The sequence below is a fragment of the Thunnus maccoyii genome, chromosome 8 (assembly GCF_910596095.1).
Source record: "Thunnus maccoyii chromosome 8, fThuMac1.1, whole genome shotgun sequence".
In the NCBI taxonomy this organism is placed as follows: Eukaryota; Metazoa; Chordata; class Actinopteri; order Scombriformes; family Scombridae; genus Thunnus; species Thunnus maccoyii.
In genome coordinates this window covers 6,675,616-6,699,324 of record NC_056540.1, presented here as the reverse complement: position 1 = coordinate 6,699,324, position 23,709 = coordinate 6,675,616, and the positions used below count along the sequence as shown (strand labels likewise).

General features: G+C 38.1%; 1 protein-coding gene and 1 long non-coding RNA gene across 4 annotated transcripts; one reads left to right on the top strand and one right to left on the bottom strand.

Annotated features, from left to right (window-relative positions):
- Positions 1-2,602: 2,602 nt before the first annotated feature.
- Positions 2,603-9,690, bottom strand: zgc:113176 (uncharacterized protein LOC554708 homolog). Its single transcript, XM_042418608.1, is given in 4 exon segments — positions 2,603-3,470; positions 4,345-4,505; positions 4,874-5,000; positions 9,481-9,690. Coding segments are annotated over 4 exon segments (537 nt in total). The 5' UTR covers positions 9,655-9,690; the 3' UTR covers positions 2,603-3,395.
- Positions 6,854-11,605, top strand: LOC121901699. 3 transcript variants are annotated; one of them, XR_006097367.1, is made up of 6 exons: positions 6,854-7,820; positions 7,907-8,084; positions 8,176-8,340; positions 9,249-9,428; positions 9,508-9,586; positions 10,169-11,605. It is a non-coding gene; the product is annotated as an uncharacterized LOC121901699 (long non-coding RNA). The 3 variants fall into 3 exon arrangements; XR_006097366.1 differs by having other exon boundaries at positions 7,907-8,340; XR_006097368.1 differs by lacking the exons at positions 9,249-9,428; positions 9,508-9,586 and having other exon boundaries at positions 7,907-8,340.
- The last annotated feature ends 12,104 nt before the right edge of the window (positions 11,606-23,709 follow it).

The window sequence follows — 23,709 nt, the reverse complement described above, 5'->3', positions numbered from 1 at the left end:
TTTGCATGTGTGTTTTAGGATTTTGTGAGAAACTGATGTGTTCCATTTGTAATTGAGTTGATATGCTTAAACCAATATTTTACAAAGTGCCCCAACCTAATGTGAATGCTTGATGAAACTTTAGAGCATTGTCTGCTTTTATAATTTTGTACAGCCAGTTTGACAGCTGATAAAAGGAGCTGCAGACATCATGATTGCTGAGCTGACAGCCTAATGGAATCATCAGTAGAGAGATGAAGTGTGTGTTTGCATGTATTTAGGCGAGTATTTGGGAGTATTTTTTATTTTTTTTTGTACTTGTACTTTTAACTTTTAATTGGAAGTCCATCAAAATTCTTTCTATGGTATTTGCTCATTTCCATCTCCTCCCTTAAAGGATCAGTATGTAAGATTTAGTGGAATATTGTGGAACACACTTGGCAGAAATGGAATATAATATTCATAAGTATGATTTGATTAGTGTATAACCCCATGAAAATAAGAATTGTTGTGTTTTTGTTACCTTAGAATGAGGCCTTTATATCTACAGAGGGAGCGGGTCCTCTTCCATGGAGGCCACCATGTTGTACTGCCATGTTTCTACAGTAGCTCAGAACAGACAATCCAAACACTGGCTCTAGAGAGGGCCTTTCGCATTTTATGTGAGGCCACCGTGTTTCTCCTACACACTTGGAAGGGGAGGTGTATTCGTTTGGTTGCAATCTGCAACCTCACCACTAGATCTTACATGGTTTCTTTACTTGTCAATAACACTTGTTTTGAGTGATATATGTTCCCAACCTGGTCTCACAATCTGCATACAAATAGCACAACTTTACATTTTCAAATTCCGATTCCAATTGCAGTTAAAATGTCCAACATGACATTGAAGATGTCCGGTTGGTGGTCTCAAACAGTGGTCTCCTGCTGCTTTTGATCCTTTTTGCTCCTTTTGCAACTTTTGGTCAAGTCAATATAAAATGGCAACCATGCTTGGCAAGCGCACACGATGGGGGAACAGAGAAATGCCGTGAAACTATTTGGGAGATAGTCACAGCACTCTGTTATATTTTCTGTTGGGCCAGTACAGTATACTTACATGTTACACAGTCTTAATTTCATAATGTTGTGATATTTAAACCGATCACCAACACAGTTTAGACCTCAATATATGAAACATGGAAATGTATCCCCCCCCAATGAGACTCCCTCATAAGCTGAAAGAAAGCTGATTTGTTCAGTTTGTTCAATACTCAGAGTTAAACTGACTCCAAAACACAGTGGATGTGTATCATTCACAGGAAACCTGCTGCGTCTCGTTTGTGTTCATGTTTAGTTACGGTGACAAACAGTTGTGAGCGCAGTGCCAAAGCTTTGGGTCCTTCTGATGATTTCATATTAAATATCCTCTGCCACATATTCTGGGAAATATAAATTTAAATGAGCAACTTCACATTTTACAATCACAGGCTATAAAACATCATTTCTTAACAGAGATAGTGGTGTTTGGATTCGAGCTACGGACGACCAGCGGCAATTTGAAATGGAATGAAGCCCACCGAACAGTAGTGGAACGCACCAAGTCCGCCCACAACACAATGCACTTCCGTAGCCTTCTATTATCAAAAAGTGCATCAAAAACCTGAAAGAATTTTCATAATAACTGACAAAGTAAAGATCATATACATTCATGCCAAAACTATCTTAAAATACTGCATTTTCCAAAGAATAAGATGAATGTCCACCAGTTTTCTTAGTCTTTAACTGTATGCCAAAGTTTTCATAAGTTTCACCACTGCCCATTAACCATCTTTTCAATATCCATTTTGCCAAACACCTACAAGTTACAATCCAAAAAGGGAATTCTAACAATCTGAACAGCAGGACAAGTTATGTGAAGCATCTCATCATATCAACATCAAATCATACTGTGACCCGCTGTATTGAATAGCATAGCGAGGTCCTTGCCGACACCAAGCCCTACTCAGCAAATGATGAAACAAAGATTTATAAACAAATATTTTTTATTTACAACATGTGTACTCAGTTCAATACAATAGAACTCTATTGTTCCTTACATATCCCAGTTTAAAGGGCACAACATTTATGGTGCAAAGAAACCAAAACAATCTTAATTAGAATCTTAATTAGGGTGAACTGAATTTTCACAGTTTTCTTCTTACACTGCAGTGCAATCATTACAAAAGAAATGTAGCAGCAAATTTCATATAAAGTTTATTTTAATAAAACAGATGAATAGGCACTTAATACATTTTTAAAGCCTTTAAATGGTTGGAAGTGTGCATATATATGTGTGTGTGTGTGTGTGTATAGGGATGGGGTGGGGGGCATCAACACAGTAAAAACAACTCAACTCAAAAGATAAAACCTGGAATGTGGTAAATAAAGTAATGTAGTAAACATTGATACATGTTTCAGGGTGTTTGCAGGGTGTTTTGACACTGGCAGTGAAGGCATATGTTGCTTTTAAATCCACATACAGTATGTGACAATGATTGGCACACTGTGCACTGAGACCATGAACGCCACTTCTTTGTAGCGTTCTTCTTCTTGTCATCAAAAAGGATGTGGCAGACACAGCACAAATTGCCTTGATCTACCGAAGGAAAAACAAAAATATTCTGGAGGTGAAGCCAGTTAGATGAAATCATCAACATATTCAAAGCAATGTCTCAAAGGCAGCTTATTCTGTTATAACTGATGCCAAATGAAAATTGGGGTATTGCATATCAATCCACCAGAACTGACACCCACCATCTCAGATCCTGCTGACACTGTATCAAAGAACAATTCCTGACACACTGTTTTTGGTAAAAATATTTATTGTATGTAAATATAATACTGGGCGTATTTGTTTAAAAAGTCATATCCCTTACAGTGACTACATGAAAAAGCCATTAAGTGAGACACACAAGCCTCATAATGCATAGTTTTTATATACATCATGAGTGTTAGCCTAAATACTAATATTACAGATATATATATTTGAATTAATCTGGGTTAAGGTCAGCCATTTTACCTCCCAAAAATTTTAATACAAAGACTCGGATCTGGACAAGCTTTTGCACAAGTAATGATTAAAGCACAATGAATCCAAACAGCCAAACACCCCTCATTAAGCCTCTGAGCCCCACAGTTTGAATATTTCACAGGACAGTAGCAAATATGATTTCACTATCTGCCAAGATGTACAGAGCTGAATCTTTGGTCTGAACTGGACTTTAGGAAATGTGTTCCACTATATTCATGAAAACTCCCACTGAGGAATAGTGTCACATCCCTAACAAAGTGTTAAAGATACATATAGAATCTATAACAAAATGCAAAGCATGCAAAGCTGTTCTGGGTGTTTGCAATGGCCCAGCACTATATAAAGACTCACATGTAGGCCTGTATTATTCTTTAGTTACCTGATTTTTCCCACTTTGCATAGAGCCAAATGGCATGCAGAAGCACAACTGAAGAGCTAGCTGCAAATGTAACAACAGACAACAACAACTGTATTATGTATCTTTGCACTATTATGGGCCTGAGTCCATTTGTATGGATTTTCATATAACCAATATCATCTTTAAAATGCAGTGCAAAGTTGTTCACTGTGTTTGTTGAGTAAAGGAAGTCAGTGGCTCCTTTGCTGCTCAGTTCATACACCTCTAAACTAGACTATTGGTGGTCAAATGACAAAATAGCCGTTTTCACACCCAAAGCCTGAAGCTTGGACATCTTATAGTGTATAATATTTAGGTAAACAAGACAGCAACAAAAATAGTAAATAATGGACTTTACACAAACTAGACAAAACATACATTTACAAATCCAACATACACCGAAGAAACAACTCATAATCATAGTGGATGTGAATAGACTAGCCCAACCAGTAGGAATTTAGTTTTAAGTTTAGGGTGTTATAAGCCTTTGACAATCTCTTCAATGTGAGAATATTTGATGCTGTTAGCCTTGCAAACACTTGACACAACTGCTTTATTTTTACAGACTACATGTGGTCTTACTATGCATATTCTTTCATGTAGGGTAGCTGTTGTCAGAATTAAGTGCCTCTTATGTTTGCCTTCTCATGTTAAATAATAATTACATACATTTCAATTACATGCTTTGAGTATGCATATCATCGTATGATTTCATTTAGTATACCCTACTTGTTAAAAAATCAGCTGGAATATTTATTTGGGATTAATTCATTTGAAATGATGAAAGGATCTAAATATAAACACTCCAGCAGTCTGTCACGGTGTTCTGCTCACATCAGAACTGCTGTCAATCATCCTTACATCTAATACTATAATGATACCACTGATGCCAAGCAAATGAAGCTTCTTTCCAAACCTCAAACTTCAGCTGCTTCAGATGCATTTTGAGCTCCCTCATCTCAGAGCTAAGGTCCTTTGCCAACCCTTGTGCCCTCGGTGCTACTGCCTCTTCAAAGTATTTCTGCTTCTCATCTTTCCCTAATGTGGACCACCTGCCCTTAATATCGTTCATAGTGCCTGAGAAAAAAAATAGATGCACAGAAATCTTAACACTTTGGAGTCTGCATCTCTTTTTTAAGTACATTCGTACAGAGACAATCTGTCCAACACACTGGTTCACACTTGTGCTGTGAAACACATTTCTCTGTAACAACTCTGTTAAACAACATAACATGTAAATTTCCTGATTCTGTTCAACATACACAGCAGTCTTACATTGATGAATGCAACTTCAGTGTGAAGTACTTGCCAAATACTATCCTGAAAATCAGTTTGACAACCCTTGTGAACCCCTAATGTAAACAGGGCCACTATGTACAACTACAACAAACCTTTTAATATAACTTAACTTAAATTAAAAGCATCCATTAAATATTGTCTCTCACCTTTGTTTCTGACAATGTTCCGACAAAGAAGATTGTATGGCGACAGCTCTCATGTGTGACGGTTTGGCTTTGAGGGCTGGGGCTCAGAAGAAACTTTAAAGGACCTCTTGTAGTTTCCAATCCAGTTCTTAAAGAGAGAAAACAAAAAATATGAAATGATGTTACACCAATTAAGCTGAATTCTAACAAAAACACTTGTTCCACTTTGTAAAAGGAGACAAAAAAAGTCAGGTAAAGAAGTATTACGCAGGCAGACCTGTGCCTTTGGGTTTTATTATGGGTGAGGACAGCAATGAATGTTTATGTTAGCCTACGTCATTGCTCAATTATTATACAGTATAGTATAGTATTTCTAATAATTTGGCAGTGTTCATCTTTTGCATTAATGTAAATGTCAATGTAAGCTTCTAGCTTACACTCGCAGGTGACAGGTAGTGGTGCTAGTAGAGGAGCAGCCCAATTAAACTTCTACCCTAAGGTTTCTCATGTGGGATCAAATGCAGCCAAGCTTTGTTTAAACCTGTATAAGTTTATTTTATATTCTAGTCAAGATCGCAAGGTTTCCAAATATACCAAACATGTCAGGTTGAATTACATGGAAATGTGTATAAAATTATACAAATCCTGTCACAAATCCTGATAACAAAGAAAGGCACCAAGTCAAACAAAAGGATTCCAAACAGACTTCAATTCCCATCATGCTCTGCTCAACTCATATCTAGGTGTGAAATCCAGCAGTCAAACTCTTGGACGAGACCCATTGGAAACCAGGGGGATTCCCCGTCCCTGGCCTTGATGTCACTGAGGGTATAAACACCAGAGCTGCTTCTTGAACTCCACTTCCCAGCTCCTTGCCAGCTAACGTAAGGAAGTAACTCCCGCACGTAGATGACTGTAACTAGGCCATAGAATCTCAGCCTCGCTGGACGAGTAGAGATTTCTTTGTCTTCAACTGAGCACGTTACCGGATCTGAAGAAGACCACCGCGCAACCCAGTGCTTTCTCTTTCCTGCAGAAGAGAGACGAAGGATAACTTCTTCCTTGTAGCTTTACTGTAACTCTCGCATGACGTAACCCCACATGGTTTATGTCCGCCATCTTGTTCCTCCTCCTTCCACTCCCCCCCCCCCCCCCTCCCCCCCTTTAATAATTATTGATTATTACTAATAACCAAACCTGCTCCTACTAAGTCCCAACATAGCCCAGTGCTACTGGTGCAGCCATACGGTGCAACATTCTGGGTTTGAATATTTCATTCAATATGAGTATGATATAGGTTCAATGAAGTGTTGGAACCTGTGGAAAAAGTCATTTTTATACACTAACGTTAACTTTAAAGCTAATGCGAAAACTTACTTAATACTTAACTAGTAATTACTTGGTTTATCAAAAGCTAATATTTTTGTAATAACATCAATCTAACATCACTGAAAACCGCAGACATGTAAAAATATGTTAATTATCAATGCTAACCGCTTAACCACAATAGAAGCTAAGCTTTTTGCAGTAACTTCAAGCTAGCGACACAAAATGATTGGTAAAGCATGTAATAATATCTAGCAAATGCAATTGCAAAACGGTTATATTATGTTACATCTTATCTTAATCTTATTTTAGCTTATGAGGGTAGTTGGACTAGCTAGCTGGTAGCCTTGATACCGTGCAAAGTGTGATGTATCAATAACTTAGCTAGGTAACACAACAACTAACTAACATTAGGTAACGTTAACAAGAGTGTACAACTAACATTTTTATGGAAAGCTGGACTACCATAACCAGTTTGACTGACACTTTTTCCGTCTTTCACCGGCCATGAAGCACATTGAATCCTAGCTTCAGCAAAAAGGAAAGCTCCAGGAAGATGAGAAGAGCCAAAGAGCACCACAGGTACCCTTGGGTGCGAGCAGATATTGCATCAGGCTACCCTCAGTGTATTTAAATTTGAGTCTGTTTGACAACGACCTGAGTACACCCACCCAATGCAGAGAAGTCAGCCCATCACTGAGTTAATAAACTCTGTGTTGCTTGAACAGTTTTCACTGCGCTTCTAAATTTCTTTGTGTATTTTCATTTAGGAAACAAAATGATATCATTTCAGATGGCAGCCAACACTAATTTTAATATGAATATACTGGAAATTAGACACCAAATGAGAATTCAAGCAATATTTTCAATCCCAGATGTCAGTTAGTAGAGAAACGGCAGGGCCAAGTAGAGAGGTGGTGTAGGCAGATGGGAGTGAAGCTTTAGTGGGATATCTGCAGCTTTCCCAGCTGCAGGTATCCCACTATCCTAGAGAAAGTTAGTGGGACAATGTATCAGTCAAGTATTATAATATCGATTCTAAATATAATGCATTAATTTCGGATGATCCCAAGCACTGCAAATCTGGGTGGAACCCTGAATGGCTTCAAATGCCACAATTTTATCAGGAATGTAAGCTACTGTTTGCTTTAAGCTTTTAAGTCTCAGCATATTTTTTTGATCAGTGGCATTACTTATTTCAGGAATATTTTGTCATGCGCGCAGGCAGCACAAGCCAACAGAAAAAAAGGTCCTACCAAAGTACTTTTATTGAAGTTGGGGTTCTTGTGTTTCACAAAGATTATTTGGAGCGCCACATCACCTCTGAGCCTCATAAACAATATTTGGAAAAGCAGGCATCACTTGCATCTGGTATGTTCTGATTTTTCTTTATCTTATGCAATAACACATTGGCAATCTATAACCAAATTAGTTATCCTTATAACAAGGTGTCCTTTCCTCAGTGTATAGGCTACTCAGTGGTGCAAGCTTTTGACTCCAGCATCATCGTTGAGCACAAAGCTGTTGTTGGAGGATTTAAGTGCCTTTACTGGCTTGTGAAAAATGAAATAGCACATCACACCAACTACCCAAAAAAAGTCTGGCTGAGCGTTTAGGATGAGATTATTTTACCAAACTGAAGGTAAACCTGATTTTAATGGTAACTATTTCTGTAAATGAACAATTACAAAAGATGTACATGTAAATAATTAATTCTTTAATCCAAAGGTCAGAGAAACAATTACAGATCCCACAGAATAGTAGATGAGATGCAGGAAATCCTGTTAAGAGTAATTGAGGAGCCTCTTCTGGAGGATATGGAGGATAAGTCATCTCAAGCCATTAGCCTGGAAATAGATGAAATCACGGATGTCTCCATAAGCCTTCAGCTCAACATACATATCCGGTATGAATGTGGGAGCTGTTGAAAGGTGAATTTAAAAAAAATTCATATGCCAATTTGGAATCATCTGCGAATAATCAGCACTTTATTTCAGATACCTGGACAAAGAGGGATGAGTGTTTAACCAGTTCCTTGACATGGTATCCCTGGAAAATTGTAAAGCTGACACAGTTGTTGCTGCTGCAAAGGACGTCATCCAGAAAAAGAAGCTCCCAACAGACAGATGGTCTTAGGACCGATGGTCCAGCAGTAATGACAGGTACTGAATTTATTACTAATCAATATTTTACACTGTATGAAAATATTGCTATGTCTTATCTGACAACTCCTTTTTTCACAAAGGTTGGGTGAATGGGGTTGCAAAGCAACTTGCTGACTTCATTTCAGTAACATGGTTAGCTCATCGACTTGCACTTGCATGCAAGGATTCATCTAAAGAGGTTGTGTACCATTTATCTTATCTGCCAGTTGTGTTTCATGTTGTATTTCACTGGCCTAAGGACACCAATGAATGATTTGGCACAGTATACTGGAGCAAGAGACTGAAAATAGTGCCCCCTTTTCTAGTATCGAATTGAGAGATAAGCATATCATCCCAGGCCTAAAAAATCAATACCATCATTTGTCACAGCCTTTATTTTTCATCTTTTTGTTCCATCTTGGTATAAAACTTAAATCCATACGGACACTTTTGTATGTCAAATCATTATTTTTTTCACTTTAGCGCACAACATTCTAAAGGTGCGCGCACATATTGTGTACACTGCACTACATACGTTCTCCAGCCTTTGCCACCTTTGCCTCAAAAAAATCCAGGGAAAACCCTGAAACGTCTTGACTGAGTCCACTTGCCCTACACCACACGCACAGCATGTCACATTTGTGAATGCACCATTGCTGAAGTGCGCAGAGTGGGTGAAGAAAAAGCCACCTGGGATGTCTCTCTTGCAGTGCTGAAGGCCTTTATTGTGCTTCTGTATGTTAGGGGTGCATACTGTTGGAAAAACAGAGACATGGAAAGTTTCTGGGCAGACCAATGGGGCAATTTGTTCATCACAACACTTTAGAGGAACGAGTTTTGGGAAATAATGTGCTACCTGCGCTTTGATCAGAAGGAGACCTGGCGTTTCTGGTTGACCACTGACAAATTATACATTATATAAATAGGTTTATGAAGAACTGGATGAGCAACTGTTCCCAACAAAAGCAAGATGCCCCTTCACGCCGTCGATCTTGACAGCAAGTACAAGCTGAATAGCTTCCCATACCTGGGAAAAGATGACAGCAAGCCAGCCATGCAACGCCTTGGGGAGAATGCGGTGCTGTAGCTGGTGGAGTCCTTTGTTGGTAAGGAAGAGAATGTCACCACAGACAATTTTTTCACCTCCCTCCTACTCACCAAAGTGCTTCTCTCCAAAAATACCAGCCTGGTAGTCACCATCAACAGGAACAAGCAGGAGCTCCCACCTTCTGTGCGAGGGAGAGCACAGCTGTTCAGCACCAAGGTGATGAAACATGACAAAATGGTGCTGTCCATGTACCAATGCAGGCCAAAGAGAAATGTCATCATCATCAGTATGCAACACCATGAAGAGAAAGTCAGAGATGGTGACATATTACGACCACACAAAGGTTGACGTGCTGGACCAAATAGCTTGCCTAAAAGCCTTAATTATTTTGTTGATTAAATTTGGCTGATTATATTTTATTTTATATAATTAGTATATTAAGTTTAATATTTTTGGTATTCATATTTTGTAATCGATTAGTAGGTTGATTTGAGGGGAATTCTGTCTGATTCCTAGTAACCTCTTACACAAGTGTGTTTTGCAATCCCATAAAGAGAGGTGTGCGGCTCCCTCATGTGTTTTTTGAGCTGCGGGGAGTATATAGTTTTCAACCTCAGTGTAGCCTATTGTTTAGCAAAAGTGATCATTAAGATCAGATATACATTTTTTGTTGGGTAAAAATCTACTTTGAATTTTGAAATTGATTAGAATTTCAGTAATAATCTCTCTCTCTCTCTCTCTCTCTCTCTCTCTCTCTCTCTCTCTGTCTCTCTCTCTCTCTCTCGGTGGCACGCATAGATGGCCCGTTGCTGCATTTTACAATGTGCTGGATCTTGCTGCCATCAATGCCTGGGTGCTGTACTGGAGCTGTATGAACGACAACATTCCCAGAAGGGACTTCATGCTCCAGCTGGCCCAGGAGCTGTACATTGAGTGGATGGCATCAAAAGAGCTACCACGCGTGGACGTGCCCTTCACAGATGCAGAAGAGCGCAGGAGAATGACCTGTGTGCACTGCAAACAGAATAAAACATTCCGTAAATGCTGTTTGTGGGAAACGCACAGCCAAGGTGCTCAATGTCTGAGCAATATGTAGCAGAAATAATCACAAAATGAACGACAATTAACATTTGGCTAATTAGATTTTATTTGTTTATGTAATAATTGAGTTTAGTAGTTTGGGGATTCATGTTTTGTAATTGATTAGTGGGTTAATTTGAGGGTAACTTTGACAGAGGTGTGTTCCCTTCATGAAAGGTGCCCGGCTCCCTTGTTATGTGTTTTTTGACCTGCAGAGATAGTTTTCTATTGCGCTTTATTCTATGCAATCTTGTCACATTCAGCCATTCACACACATTCATATGCTGATGGCATGGCATACACAGAGTTTGCTATGCAAGGTGCTTGCTCATCAGGAGGAGTTTCTAATCATTCACACACACACAGCCTCAGGGAACAATTTGGGTTTCAGTATCTTGCCTAAGGACACTTCAACTGTAGGAGCCTGGGATCGAACTGCCGATCTTCCAATTAGTAGACGATCTGCTCTACCTCCTGAGCCACAGCCATCCCTGAGTTTGCATAACTGTTTACAACGGGTAGGCAAATTCATTAAAATATGCAATAATTAAGATCAGTGCATATGATGGAATAGTGGCATTAGAATGTGCCTGAGGCCACCAAATTTGGGCTTTTTTTCCTCCAGGGGAACATGCCCCCAGACCGCCTAGCTAGCCACTTTTTCCCACTGGCAGGTTACTCTGTATCTTTGTGGAAAGCCCTGCTAGTAACCGCAGAGCTGTTACAATTTTTAAATTACTGTATTTAGTTAATTTAACTAAATAAAGTAATCTGTATTTAGTTGATTTTAGTGTTGCCGATTCTGAGTCGTGTGAAGTCAATTGTCTCTTGACGCTGCAATTTGATGTCATGGCCGTTCAAATACAGTAAGTTGTTTGACTCTCAAAAGTCAGGACTTGTAATATAATAATATCAAGTAAGTGCAGCTATTTTGGTAGTCATACTGTTGCACGTCATGTTGTTAGCTTGTTTGCTTAGCTACCGTTTGCTATCGTTATCAAGTGTGCCTGTAGCAAGCTAAGAACATGATGTTAGCTAACATCTAACTAACTAACTATACTAGCAAACACTTGTTACAAATGGGTGAATTGTGTTAAGAAAGACAGTGTAACATTAGGTAGCGAAAGGATTTTATTAAAAGTCTTAAGTAATGTCTGTTGGAAGCGTATTGCATTAACTTGGAGGAAATGTGAAAAAGATCATGTTATAATGTTATGAGAAATAATCACATTATAACTTCACTGTGACAGACATATTTACTTCTGTGCACAAGGCCTGGTGGTTTAAGGGAATATGCATTTTGATCCTTGAGGTGGTTGGCTGCCTGTAAATTGAAGAGTAAACATGCTCACTACTTTTTACATTATAACATGATCTTTATCTCATAATAACTTGATGTTTATCATGTTATAATATGATCCTTGTCCAAAGTTGTGTTTTCTCTGATGACATTTTCTTGTAAATTGACTTGCTTCGTAGCCTACAATTCAGTCGGTGTGATCATCGTACAGTCTACATACATCAAATTAGATGTTGTACCCAAGTCTATCTATGTCGCACAGTGTGGCTTGCAATAGTACGATAATAATACTTATAGTGTGTAGGCACCATTAGTCAAAAAAGGGGCCCTGATATCCACACCAGATATTTGTGATGTTGTCACCAGTATTGACATGTTTGAGGCAAGATGTCCCAAAATGTTTGAAAATGTAGGTTATTCACAATTTCATATTTCTAGAACTAATACTTATTTAAATTGTTGACTTCTAAATGTAAAATCAACACCACCATCTACCTCCCTCTCTCAAGACGGCAATTCTCTTGTTCAGAGCCATTTAGGCTACATGTTACTGTAATAGTTAAATAGGGCAAATGAATGGCATGAGATTTGAGGTGGACAGTAGAGCAGACTATATATATTGTATTTAAGACACTTTTGCTGACAGCTCTGATTTACATTTGCGTATTTCATTAAAATATTCTAACATTAGTGTATTTAATAGTGACTATATGAGTATGCCGTTCTGTTTAATTTAATTTGTATTCAATTTAATGAGCAAACTGACTGGATAGTGTTAAATAAAATAATATTACATACTTTGAAAAGTGAGACAGGAGTTGACTGTAGTGATTTTGGAGGCCAGTACTTGTATGTCCTTGAACTAAATGGATGTTTCTCATTTCAAGTGTTCTTTTTTTACAGCAGTGGGGCCATATAGCCTCTTATAAAACAAGACTGCATGGCCTCTCAGATGGAATCAGTTTTAAATAAAAGTAATGTCAAAAACAGGCCATAAAGTAACAATAGCAGATTAGCCATTACTGGCAACTAGCCTGTGTGGAAAAAGAGTGAAGAAGCAAGATTATTCACATCTCACTGTCTCTAACCTTAACCGTCTTTGGTGTAACAACAATACTGTTACACTATTGTTAATCTCTTGTCTTACTTCTATTGGCTCAGTTGCTACTCTGAAAACAGTCATACTATAAGTTTATAAGCAGCAACTTCTCCATAGAGGAGGTCACATTCACAGAGATCAAAGCAAAAATAAATAAATAAATAATGTTTTGACTGAAAAATTAACTTATTAACTTATTAATTTAAGCCACAGCCAAGTCATATTCCCCATCTACAATTAGTAAAACATGTTATAGGTTACATTACTTAAACAAATAATACGATGTATAAAATTATGAGATTTTTACACTGTTCCAAACATCAACACTGCTGCTGTTCTCTAATTCAGCCATCAAGTTTAAATACTCTTGATCGATAGTGTTTTAAGGGAAGAAGAGGCTTTTTGAACAGCTTTGCCAGTTTTCTTGTTTGTCATCTCAATGCCATTTTCAATCGGTGAAATGTAATTGATACTTTTTTTTTTTTTGCAAAGCTTTTCTCAGTTTTTACTCTTTCAAATAATCAACCATCTACATAACTTTTCAGTACATACATTTTTATTTCTCTTATTAATTAATTATTATTATACATAAGTTAAGGGAAGACAGCACTGTATTTGTCCTGATTTAGTTCATGAGTTTGTCCAATTTGCATCATTTCATGATAAAAAATGAAAGTAACAATACAGAAATATATTGTATGTGGGTTCATAAGTTCCATTCTGATAGAAGAACAAGATTTATTTTGTCCTCATTCAACTGTGGTGCCTGGCCTTAAAACACATCCACCCACACCTGAGTTTAGGTTATTAAGAAATTTCACATAGGCAAGGCTATGTTGCAAATTGCGCTATGTGCATTTCAGTATTACAAGTAAAATATATTTCAATAAATAATTACATATTGTTTCTAGAGCAGCAATAGTAATGTTTACCTCTGAAAGCTCAATAATACCTCACTCACAATATTTATACCTAGTTCAGATAAATTTTACTGCAGTCATTCACATTTTCATGTCGAAACAAATGACTCAGACGGGTAGCTTAATTTTAAATGTCAGAAGGATTAAAATTTGTAGAATAATTTAGAGTAACATCGGACTCTAACTCTGATAATGTGTTGTTAATTATACGAAGATCACTTTGTGCAGATGAATAAAATAGAGAGATAGATAGATTGGCATTGAAGATGACATGTGAACCATTATTTTTTAGATATTTTTATCACAAATTCCTCACACAGTGGTGGCTGCACTCTCCATCACCTGCTTTTTTATTCAATATTACTGTGTCATCAAGTTAGGTCTCCTCAGCATTTTTGCCTTTGTCTCAAGTCAAGTCGAGTCTCACAGCATACATGCAGCTCCTGTTTTAGCTTGATCATATTATCTTTTACTATTATCTTAATGGTTATTTTCAGGACAAACAGGGACAAGTGCTCGTAATTTTGGACTGTCCCAAATTTTTTGGGACATCTGGTCACCCTAATTAGCGCCTAGTGACACTATTCAATGATGCTATCCATATTTTAGATAACGTGATGCATTTCTTTGGCTCAACCAATTAGCTCACGACCTAATGAGACAAATTTAAAATTAAAATTAATTTTTGTTTAATTTGAAAGTATTACAAAATAATCTTCAAATTGGTGATTTTCTTTACAAAAGGGAAAACGCAGCTGGCACCTTAACTACAGTAGTATATAGTGACTGTGAAAGAAAAGTGAGTTCTGAGTTTAGTCAGAAGCTTAGTTTAAAACATGGTCGGTACGTCTGTTACTAGCTAGTTTACTGCTAATGTTGGCTGTTTAAGGCGAAAAAACACAAATGGTTCATCAGTCAAATTGGTGTGAATGAAAAGGCAAAAATTTGCTCTCTGTCTGATCACACCTTTAGAGCGCTTTCAAACTGCCACTTTAGTATGGATTGGCAGTTATGCAAGCAACCAAGAAACATTGCTATCTATTTTCCTTGTTCATCAAAAAGCCTATGTTCATGTGTTGGCATAGTGAAGAATGAGTAATAGCGCACAACTAGATATCACTTTATTTTGCAGTGTCATGGTGAAAGAATCCTGTGGTGCCATTTGTAGACAAGGTTGGGATTTTATGTTGATTATAGGTCTTAATGTAACTTAACATGTCACAGTGGTGCTTTTCAAAAGAAAAAAATAATTTCCACACAACACAACCATAGCCAACTTTTTTCAAATATATATACATTAAAAAATAAAGAAAAAATAATTACATTTCCAACTAAAGGTTCTATCCTAAATGGTGTTATTCTGTAGTTAAAAGTGTAAATTAGAAGGAGGAGGTTTGGACTTGCAGGATGAGATGGAAGGAAAATGACTCAGAGGAGGAAAAGAGGATGAGATGTTTGTTGATCTTCTTAAAAGTAGTGGTTTCAATCCTGCCCCTGAGGACTTCAGAGCTCTGCTGTAGAGCGTTTCAGTAATTCTTTGACGTGCCCACTTTCACTTGCCCCTTGGCGCTTACTAATACGTAGCGCTGTATGTCACATGAGGAGGTTGGATCTGTGGGGAGCGGAGCGTTGGAAATGAGAAACACCCTTGCCTTGGCTTAATAATTGAGAACTATTTAGTAGTGAGGACTGAGTATTGCAGATGGGTTACAACAGTTTATTAAAATATAATTGGAAGAAAAAGTGAAAAAAAGTAAGGAAAAATCACATCTCGAAACACAAGTATGACCACAGGTAAGATTTCACTTCTATTAATCAATCCGCCACGGCTCAGTGGTAGTGATTGGAAACCTGCAGGGACAGGACAGTATGCAGTTTGTTACTTTAAATTTGTTGCTCATAGGAAAACAAAATAGGTTCTGTAACCAAGACAGTAAGGGAAACCAGTTTCCACAGACAAACAAGAGAAAGCAAAAAAAGAACGATCAAAGCAAAAATAAAGTGATCAAAGTTTCATTGCGAGTGCATTGATTTCTCCATTTGACACATGAAAGGCCAAGAAGAAAAATACTGTAAGTTTTGTGCTTTTGTAATGTTTTATTTTAATGCATACAACTATAATGTCTTAAATAGTGATTTTTTCCAACCAAGCACCCAAGAAATTCAATAAGAGAGGAGGCATTAATGATAGTGGAAGGCAATGAAAGAAGCACAGAAACAAAGTGAAACTGGAAATATCGCCTTGTGATTGTATGCCTCCGCCAGCCAGTCAAGCTGCAGTTCACATCCATGTCTGTCCAGACTCATTTAATATTTGTAGTGAAGACTTTGAAGGAATTTAATAAAGGGTATTAAGTGTATTTTCCTTGTATGTGTTCACATGCGTGGCCAATAAAGCTGATTCTGATATGGATGTTGCCGCAAAGAAACTACAAATTCTAAAATGTGGATGCTTCATACACATTTTCAACCCGGCAGCACAGAAGATCTAAACAATTACCACAGTTTCCAGGTGGGCACTTAAGATTAGTGTCACTAATTCAGTAGCTGACTAAATGTGAAATATGATCACAATCTCCCCTTCTGTTCTTGTGTTATGGTGTTGAATAACGGCCAGAAAAGTATTTTTGCAGAACATTATGATGTCACGGTGAAGCTCATCTTTGACCTTTTGGATATAAAATGTCATCACTTCATCATTTTATCCTATTAGACATTTGTGTGAAACTTTGTCATAATTAGCGTATGAATTCTTGAGTTATGAGCAAAAATGTGTGAGGTCACAGTGACCTTTGACCACCAAATTCTAGTCAGTCCATCCTTGAGTCCAAGTGGATGTTTGTACCAGATGTAATGAAATTCTCTCAAGGCATTCTTGAGATGTCGCATTCACGAGATTGGGACAGACGTGAGGTCACGGTGACCTTGACCTTTGACCTTTTACCACCAAAATCTAATCAGTTCATCTTTGAGTCCAAGTGGATGTTTGTGCCAAAGTTGAAGAAATTCCCTCAAGGCGTTCCTGAGATATTGCATTCACAAGAACGGGACAGATGGATGGACGACCTGAAAACATAATGCCTTTGGCCACGGCTGTCGCAAGCATAAAAAAACTGAGAGAGCTCTACATCTTCACAGACTCATGTAATATTAATCAGTAATTAAAAGAGCTGGCTGACTCAAGGCGAATAGGACAGAAAGGGAGAAGCCCATGTGAACTGAGTAGTGTGTATTTCACTTCTAACAGCTCAACCCATTAAAGCAGTGTCAAAGAGATTAACAAAGCAGGGTTGGCCTCACTTTACCTAATCTCACAGCTGTGGTGAGTGCAGCACCCAGTCAACAACTGTTACTCAGTTAACAAAGGAAATTTATTTAGAAGCCGTATCTGAAAAAGAGCAGAGCCTGGCAGGTGTCAGAGGTAAATACACTAAGTCCCCAATTATAATGAGTCGTTTGTGCTCTCAGATTTCTTAATTTTTGCCTTTGAATTTCTAGTTACTGTAGGTTGTTGTAGCCTCTCTGGTCAGTAATGCAGGAACACTCAGGCTTACAACTGTGTTTTGTTTTGTTTATTTCATCACATTAATATCATTAGGTCACTGCCTTCATTTTGTCCTTGTCCATTCCAGTCTCTCTATGTACACCACTGTGATGCTACAGTGGAAGTACAGTAGTTACAGCAATTATTTATTAATGATTTGATTGATTGATGGAGATACGTGGATATAGTTTGTGCAGTAATTATGTCCGGTGGGGAAAAAAAGCAAATAAAACAAAACAAAAACCTGTGAAAAGTCTATGATGTCAGCTCTCCACACCTGCATTATGAGGCAGCCCACACAATGACACCTGCTGGGCTCTTTTAAAAAACATGAAAAAAGAAATGTGGGAAGCTTTCAGCTAAATATTTCACCTATTTTGCTAGTTTTTGGTCCAACATAAACTCACACTTACCAAACTTAACAATTAAACAAACTAAATTGTGCATAATCCTGGATTTTTATGCTCAGAGATAGATATACATAGATATTCAGAGAAAATTGCTGCTAAATAGCAAAAATTAAAGAAAAATCATGCTTGAATTTTTAATTTTTTACTGTTTGATTTTAACAGCAGGCTGGTCAGTTATCCTGGTAGTCAGACTGAAATGGCTTTTCATTTTCACCTCATTATTCAGGGAGACATTGTGTTCAGCTGGGTTTTCTTTGGTGGAGTTGGGGGTTATTTTGCTCTAACCAATCAGTAGTGAATGACTTCCATCCTGTCAACATCATTTTCAGATGACGCAAACAGCTGCAGTAGGGAGTGCCAGAACCAGTTAAACTTTGTCATGTCAATCAAAGAAAAATGTTCATTTCTGTCAGCTGATTTACAGCAGCCTGTGTAGCTGTGTCAATCTCACCTACACTTATCATCACTTATGTTTGGAATGGATTCTGGTTTTGGTGGAGGAAGATGACGCCTTAATCTTGCTTACAAAGTACTGATTGGCTTGTTTTTCCAACCTAGGAAACAGGTGTCACCAAGCCAAACACCAGACCTATTTGAATCACTGAAAAAAAAAGAGATTTGTCAATTAAGGGGTCAGGAACCATGCTAAGGCTCAGTCTAGATCAAGATTATTATCGTTAACAGAAATTAACAACATAATGAAAACAAGGTGTGGAATACGAGGCTTTACAAATAAACAATAAGTAACTGAAACTGTATTGTGTGTTTACAAAACTAAAATGAAATTATAGAGGAAATATCTTTTTGTGTGGATATGAAATCTATCTTCCAATTTTTAAGCTGTGCCAGTTTTACACCAGCAGATGGCTAATCTCCTTCTGTCAGCGCAGTCGCACAAGCAAGCACCTCACATGTCTGTGTTGCCAATCCGTCCACACCTGGCATCATGGTGGTCAAAGTCAGGAGAAAAGCACCAGCACCACGTCAAAACAGGGTGTGTTTAATGAGACACTATTGCGGTTCTGGAGATCAAGAGAGGCTATCTATCCAAAACTTGGCCCCTGTGGCATTAGTGCCCCTGCCTCACAAGTCTCTGTTGAGTAGATCTTCTCTGTGTGCGGACTGCTGTCATCTGGCCTGAGAAACAGAACAACCACATCTCTGGAGCACCATGTTTTTCTCAAGATCAACAAGAAATTGTTGCTTGACGGAAGTACACCCATCTCTCTCTTTCTCACACAACACACACACACACATGAAATCTTGAAAAGCTATATTTGAAACAGCTGATTCATTCATAATGCAAGGACTGAATTTTTTTTAATTTACAATGTTGGACACAAGGCTATGTGAACTTAAAATAGAAAAGAAAAGCACTTCAGCTTCCAGCTGAGAGCCAGCTGTCTGGCTTATTGGATTTTTGAGTTTTTTCATGTTGTGTTTCTCAGTTTGAGCTCCCTGAGACTCCTGGCTCCCAAGCATGTGTCATATGTGGCTCATGAATTGGTTTAATAGATGCTGTTCATGTGTGTCTTTAGTCTACCGGGTATTTTGATGGTATGTTGTGGATGGTTTTTCATCTGTCCTAAGTGAATACATTTTTTTAAATGGTGTGATGTTTTGTTGAGTTTTTATTACACAATACTTTTTCTCACCTTTTTGAATCTCCCCCCTGACAAATACCCCATATTGCAAAAAAAAGACTAAAACTTACACTGAAACAAATAAAAACTAAACTAAAACTAAGCATTTCCAAACTAAACTGCAAACCTGCTTTAAAACAAATTAAAACTAAACTGAAATTGAAAACAAAAAGTCAAAAAAAAACAAACTATTTTAACCTTGGTCTGGATTAACAATCTGAATCTCTCTCGCAAACTCCACAATAGCATCAAAGTTGACCTATTTTTAAGGAGCCAGTGCAGACAGGGTTACAACATGGTAAAGATAAGCAAAACAATGAAAAATAATTTTGCATTAACCAATTGTTACATTTCTCTTTTCCAACCCTTGACTTACCTACTACTCCCACTCTTCCACACACACATCCACATGCCACACACTCCCTTAATCCAGCTCTTATTAGCTCTCTGCCCTGGCTACAAGAACAATAACCTCACAACTTTTAAAGGAATGATCGTCATCAGTAGAAACTTCATTCTAAGCAGAATTTCTCCTCATACCCTCCCTTCTCCCTCGCCCCTACTCTCCCTCTGGCAAAACATTTTGCTGACCAAGACCTAGCCAGCCATCAAGAGTTACAATTTCCCCTTTATCTGCAGTTCACTTTATGTCAAGTCTGCTCATAACGGGGGCCAATAAACTAAGACGTTCTCATTTTGGCCGGACAAGGAGAGCTCTTTGAGTTGGAAGACATTTTCTTCATCACTGGGGATGTACACTTTGGTTTCAGCTTTTTAAACTGATGCCTGGAGTGGGTTCTGCCAGCACTGTAATGCTGTATATTGTTTGAAGTTCAGGGTTCCCTCCTGTGTTGTTTCTCAGCAGAACTTTTTTTTGTTATTTAATTTGCCTTGTAATGAAGTTGACTGGTGATAAAACAGAGGAACATGTAAAATAGGCAAGTGAAGCAGATGACATCATCTTAAGCAGTGGTCATTCTCTCCATTATGTGTTTAAGGCACTAAAACCCTCTGGCCAGATGTTAAGTCTCACTACAACAAGGATAAACATGAGTAAGATCCTGTATCTCTGGGAAAAGGACTGGTTTTTTATGTGTTGTACTTCCTACGGAACCAACTGCCCATTGAGACAAACAAAACTAAAACTTGAACTTCAACTAGAAACCCGTCTCTTAAAGGTGCCTCATGATTACATATGTCTCACCTTAAAAAAGTCTCCATTTAACAAATGGCTTGCAGATTATATTTTGTACTACCGTGAGATTGACATTTGTGGTTTTGAGTGAAACTAGTGCAGTGCCCGTTCAAAATGTGCCTGTTCGGAATTGGCCAATTGCCTGGCCTCCAGCCGCTACTTCAATGTGTAGAAAAATTAATATAGTTAATGTGAGGTGTGAATGAGCATATACACCAAAAAATGAAAGAAGCTAACATTCTATTATACATAAATGTTATAAATAATACTCTAATAGTAAATAAATCTTCTTTTCTCATTTCAGGTAAAATAAAGGCTGCATTTAAAAATAAAATAATGTGCATCCTAAGATAAAGTGGATCGATCACATTGGCCTCTTAGATTGTTCCTATTTTCTGTGCCTTCAATTCAGATTTGAGTGGGTATGTTTACTCTATGTAAACATACCCACTGTATGTTACTCTATGTTTACTGTAGGGGCGCCTCACAATCGCTACGTCTCAAAACATATGAGACAAACTGGTTGTGAACTGCCTGTGGAAAGTATTTGCTCCGTTTTACACGCTTAACTACAGTCATTGTGTATTGAGCTCTGAGTGCTTCCAAAATGCAGGTGCCCTACACTCAACAATGTACCTAAACGCCCCCTGTGTAGTCATTCACTGTTCATCTGCTAAACGTGTTGCTATGCTCTCTGTCTAGACACAGGGTAAGAGTATCCATTCTTAATTAAAAGCTCTGTTTTCGCTGTCTATTTTTCTCTCTTTAGAGCACTTTTCTCTGACTGGTATCATGCCTCGTCTCTGGTCTCTCCCTGACATGTGGGAGTCAGTCAGCAGAGCCCTGAGGCTCATTGATCTCTGGTTTATTTAAAGTTTATTAATATTAAACATATCATGTGTCTAAATTGCACCAAATTCAAAACTACACTCCCTTTGTTCCCCAGCAATGCACCCACCAAGTGTGGAGTCGATCGGATGAACAGTTTAAGAGATATGCAAAGGACATACACGCAAACATACAGACACACAGACACACGGACAGAGATTCCTCCCTTCAATAGATAGATGTCTCAACAACTATTGGATGGACTGTCATGGCAGTGGCTACACACATTCATGTTCCCCTCCGGATGTAATAATGATGATGATCCTTTAACTTTTCCCTTAGCATTATTATCAGGTCAAAATTTCAATTTACCAAATACTGACTAAATACCTGCAAAACTAATGGCATTTCCAATAGCCTCAGCTGTATTTTGTGTTTAGTGCTAATTAGCAAATGTTAGCATGCTAAACAACATTACACATGCTTAACATCAGCATGCCAGCATTGCTGTCATTTTCAGCATGTTTGCATCCTGATCTTAGCATTTAGCTCAAAGCACCACAGTGACTAAGTACAGCCTCATAGAGCCTCTAGCATGGCTGCAGACTCTTAGTCTTGTTCCAGAGTATCTGAAAGAGCCATTAGCTGAACTGCACCTTAAAGGTAGTTTTTGACCACTAGTAAGAGCGATGCTTTTATTCCCATTTTTTTTTTGTTATCTTGTGCACTGAATTTAAACATAACTGATTGTCTGCAAGAAAACTCCTCTTCTCCTTCGAGGCTCTTTACCATTGGCCACAACATTCAGTGGTAGAGGGTTTCCACTTGGCTACTGCTGAACATGTGCTTATTGTATTGTATGTACATGTGTGTTAAATGAAAGGATAGTGCCATGCAAAAGAAAAATCAATATGAAAATTGTGCAGAATTTACATTTGTCACTTTGCATTTTGACCGCTACTTTTGTAGCGGACTTTTCTTCCTTTTTTGTGTGAACATCATTTACATAAAGTCTATACAATCAACACAGCAAACGCAGAGCAGCATCAAGAGGTTGTGTGATAATTAAATCTTTAGGTCTGTGGAAGCTAGATTATTTGGTATTAAGATTAAAGAACATTACTGCTTTCCTTTCTAATCGAAGCTCAAGGTGTCCCCACTTCTTCTCAACCTAGCCTGTGTAGACACACTTTGTGCTTCCAAAGTGTAATCTTTATCATACAAGACAAAGATTTATTGAACCCATGTGAGGCTTTGACAACTTTAACTGATCGGTGTTGCTCCTATGGAAAAATGTCACTTCAAATATTAATGACAAAACATGTCACAAGACATGTCTGAGAGAAAGGAAAATCTAACACTTTCATCCTGTTTGCCCCGGCTCCCCGGGCTGATGTACTGGCATGTTTTTTCAGTAAATTTATGATGGAAAACAAGCTCTATGGAAATTATAGGTTGTGCAAGTGTGTGAGACCCAGCTTTCAAACATGTTCCTGTAAAGTAGATCATCTAGAGAGCTGCTGGCTCCTTCTAGATTAATGTCTTTAGTTTACATTGAAATGTCTCATCTTCTCCCTCCTCTCAAATCCCCCTCTCTTCCAGCCTCCATCCTTCCTGCCATCCTGGGTGATGAAGTGTAGGATGGGGGGGGGGGGGGGGGGGGGCAGTTGTTTAGGGTGGGAAGAGAGAATAATGGTGGATCTCTTCCTGACAAGCTGAGACACAGAGTAAGGAGGCAGACGGAGGTGGGAGATGAATTTAGAGAGAAATGAAACAAGAAAGGAGAGAGGTACAGTGTGAGGGACAGATGGAGGATATTGAGATATAAGGAAAGAAAGAGAAAGAAACAGAGAGTAAGAGAAATGTGTGTAATGGTGCACACCTGAAGCCAAGCTGAGCGTGATGCCATTTTGTCAAAGTGTCCCGTAAGCAGCTGTAAAACAGTCTTCTTCTTGCACACAGACATAGAAAGACACACACACACACACACACACAGTGAGGAGCAACACTGGTGTGCACACATACGTTGTTACACTATTATATCATATGTACAAGTATTTACACACACAAACATATACTCACTTACTAATTTATTATATACACTGACATAAAAATGTCTGAGTTTTTAGATTTTTGCATTATCATGATTGTCACATGGATTTTGAATTATGTTTTCTCACTTCTGGAACAAAAGCCAGAAGTCCTGGTCTCACTTTGGCCACTGTGGACCCAGTATGTACCAAGCTTGGGATTGAAACAGTACAAAAGACTTGTTCTTCCACTGTTGCCCAGCATATATATGTATGTATAAAGCTAATTC